We start from the raw sequence: 3753 nt of genomic DNA on the forward strand, positions 1-3753 counted from the left end.
CCAGTTGGGTGGTTTGGTTTTGGTTTGTTTGTTGTGTTTTTTTTTTTTTTTGTATGTGTTTGTTAGTCTGGGAAGCGAATCTTACAGCTCAGTCCATGTTGACCATATGTCTGCACCGCAGGGAATTGAACTGGGGGCTGGGGGGTGCAATCTGCCAAGGTTTTAAGAATGCCAATAATTTGTAAATAGGCCTGTGTTCCACGGTCAAAGGGTTAAATGCAGCCTCTGTCCTGGGACAGTCTTACTGGGTCAGCTGTATAGTATCCAACTCCAGCTACAGTTTATTGTGTAATTAATGCCTCCCTCTGCTTTTGCCTTTACCCCCTTGTCTCCTTCCCTACTCTACCTGCCAGGACTTGAAGAAAGTTTGAGAAGCTCTCTAGAAGAGTCCAGTCCAGCCGTGGTCCTGGTTCCAGTCCTTGATTTGCCTGATGCCCAGATCCTCCACCTGTCCTGCTGGCTCAGCTTATAGAAACACAGCCGGGGTCAACAACCAGACTTCTGTCATCCACAGCACTGGAATTCAGTGGGGCTTTTCTGGAGGAATGAACAATAGCTTCATGACTTACAACTGGACATCAGTGAATTTGAGAATGAAATAAATACATAAATACTGCACAATGTTTGTGAATGTATTTATTCCACTGTCCCAGAACAAAGGGCAAAAATCCACTCAGTCCTTCAGCAGAGTTGTAGCTGCAGCAGCTGTTACGCTGCCTCTGAGGGGAGTCTTATGGAGCGTCTATAACATAAAGCTGCATACCAGAAGACTGGAGACCATAGTCTACAAACGGAGACACCAGAAGCATCTCATTCCATGAGGTGAACTGTCTACCCTGATATCCCACTGTTTCTGGTGGAATTCCTCCTAGCGTGCTAGCTAACCCCCCTCACAAAGGCCTCTGCTGACACCATCTGCTCAGCTGTAAAGATTTTACTGTGACTGGTTTGTGGCTGTGTGTAATGTGTGCAGATGAGATGATTGTGCTTCTCTCTCTCGCTTGCTCCATGAGATTCAAGGTGTGTTATTATTGTGTAATAGGCAATCAGCACTGAGCACCTGAAAAGATTAAACCTTTTTATGTTTTTTATTGATTCTTAGGTAGCCTGGTTAATAGGAGAGGGACACTACCACACACAGCTGCAGTGTGTGGTGTGTGTGTGTGTGTTGGGGGGGTGATAACACTATTAACCACTGAACCATTGCTCCTGGAACATTTCTTTTCACAAAGATCATGAACAGTATTGATGATCTGAGTTAGCATGCATCTTCACTCAGCTATTCTCTTCTTGTGTTAGCAGTAGAGTGAAGTGGGCTATTGATCTTCACCCACCGCAATGTTATTTTGATTGCTATCAAAAATTGAACAATAGAGGCAGCCAATAGAGCCTGAAGATTTTTTGGAGGGTTGAAAAACACATACAAGCAATTATTTATGAGAGCAAGCAAGCCAGTGCATCGTAAATATAGTGTGTTAATGTTCACCTGTTGGTTTTAAAGGCCCCCACCAGGAGGTGATTCTACTTTTACCATATACTTCTAGACCTCAGTCAAAAAACCATAAATATCATCCACAAATGTTTGATTATATTTCAGCATTGGCAACAAATGTAGCTGGAAATCAGCCAGTGATTTCACAATGACATGCATAGCCAATGAAGGCAGTCATATTAAAATTGCTTTCTTTGTCAATTTTCTTGGTTATAAATATCTGAACAGTCTGAATGCAAAGCAGTGTTTTGCCAAATACGACTGCTGATCAAAAATGCATGTTCCTTACCTTCTCCTGAAAAAATCAATTTTCAGTTCAGTTGTATTTATATAGTACCAAATCACAACAAAAGTCATCTCACTTTACATAGAAAGGTTTAGACCTTACAGGATTATAGAGAAAAAACAACAAATCCCCTTGAACAAGCACTTAGTGACAGAGGAAAAACTCCCGTTAACAGAATAAACCTCTGAGAGACCCCGGCTCCTGGCGGGCGGCCTTCTGCTCCGACTGGTTGAGGTGAGTGGATAGAGGAGAGAGAAAAACTTTAAGACACTACAAACAAAAAACTATGGGGAAACAATGAGAAATTGATTTATTCAAATTGAGCAATGGAAATGAAGCAACACAACACATAAAATTAAGAAAATGCATTTCAATTACATGTAAGCACTGGATTAAACTTTACTATTAAAATTCCAAACTTGCAGAGCATTTCTTTATTCTGTTTTGAATTGATGCTTTTTAAAATAGTGGAATAATAGTTAAAATTACAACAAAAAAAATCATATGGAATAAAACATTAAAATACAAGACTCAGCCTTTCCATAGAGAGGAAAACACCCTCTAAAATTCAGTGCACAACAATTGTCGATCACACTGTAAATATCACGTTCTGTCTTTCATGGGGCATGATTTCTACAGGCACAGGCAAAAAGCCACAAGTACATCATCGTAGCCAGTGTGATGGCCTATGGCAAACATTTCTTTGTGTGCTTACCACTTACACTTTTTTATGTGCTTACTACTGTGTTTCCTCACAAAATGAGTAAAGACAGGGTGACATTTAGTTTCCTCATGTGTTTTGTCAACTGCACATTTTCTACCGAGCTGACCTGCAACCATTCTGCAAACAAACTGGCTGTTGTGTCTAACATTGTCCTTTGTGTGCAGTGTACCAGCCTGTGGCTCTTGTCATTGTAGCCTTGCACATGGACTTTAACTGTGTGTGTGTGTGTGTGTCTTCCTCCAGGCTAACCAGACTGATGTGTGTGACTCTATTTCCCCATAGCAGGGGAACCCAGCTCACAAGTGAGAGCCTCCCTACATTGTGGTCTGTTTGGCCAGTGGTTGTGGTTTATTTGTTTTCATGTTTGAATCATCTTGTTTCATAATGCATTGTTTCCTCCCCTGATGTATTGTGAAAGCCAGTCTTTATGGTCACAGCTCTGAATGAAACATGCTCTAGCTGCTGAACTGGCTATTGGATGGTATCTGCTTCCCTCTTGTGGTCAACATATAGAGTGAATTTAAAAGGCTCAGGTTTAGTTTCATTTGTGTAAAATGTCTACAGTATCCTAGGTGGAATGATTTATAATTTAAGACAAGCAGCATTAGAAAGTGTGCAGAGGCTCTTTGGGTGATGTGCTGTTGAAGTTGATTAGAAGCAGAATTATTTTACATTTACTTTTCCTTTACTAGATCACTGAAATTGCTTGGATGCTCCAAATCAGAGGTAAAATACCAAAATACTAATTCATCTTCAGGTTTCTGAATATAAACCATTTAGCTGTTTTAGGCTTTTTCACTTTTATTGATAACCTATAACACCTACATAGAATGCAGCTACTATGCTTGATAATGTTAAATCCATGTGTTTTGCAGCAGAGCTGCAAATAGTATTTATTGTCCTAAAATTCTATTGTTTATTGACTAATTGTTTAAGAAACTAATAAGAAATATTATATACCGACTTGTTTATAAGATGGTATAACATCAATGCCTTTCTTCAACACACCCCATAACTCAGCCCAGGGGATGTTATATTCAGAAGGCACCTTTGTTTTGGAGCCTTGTGAACAGGTAAACTGTGTCTTTCAAGTAGAATTTGTTTACTGAAGTTAGCTCCTCACCAATATCCAGTAGAACTCATCTGCAGAGGCCTGGCCCGGTTCTCAGCATGCCACTGGATAAGGTGGCAGGCTTGCAAGTTCCAATGCTTGTCTTCCGCTTCTGGACTACAGAAGACATAACAGCAGCT

General features: G+C 40.4%; 1 protein-coding gene across 2 annotated transcripts in view; it reads left to right on the forward strand.

The window, feature by feature from the left end:
- dph6 (diphthamine biosynthesis 6) overlaps nucleotides 1-3241 on the forward strand; it is a 55773-nt gene extending 52532 nt beyond the window's left edge. Inside the window, exon 16 of one of the 2 annotated variants that reach the window (XM_020614063.1) lies at nucleotides 354-3241. In XM_020614063.1, coding sequence (XP_020469719.1) covers nucleotides 354-472 — 119 coding nt within the window. In that variant the 3' untranslated portion in view covers nucleotides 473-3241. The remainder of the gene's footprint in view (nucleotides 1-353) is intronic. The other variant, XM_020614062.1, reaches the window with a different exon arrangement.
- Nucleotides 3242-3753: the final 512 nt, after the last annotated feature.

Source organism: Monopterus albus, unplaced genomic scaffold, assembly GCF_001952655.1.
Source record: "Monopterus albus unplaced genomic scaffold, M_albus_1.0 scaffold141.1, whole genome shotgun sequence".
Classification (NCBI taxonomy): Eukaryota; Metazoa; Chordata; class Actinopteri; order Synbranchiformes; family Synbranchidae; genus Monopterus; species Monopterus albus.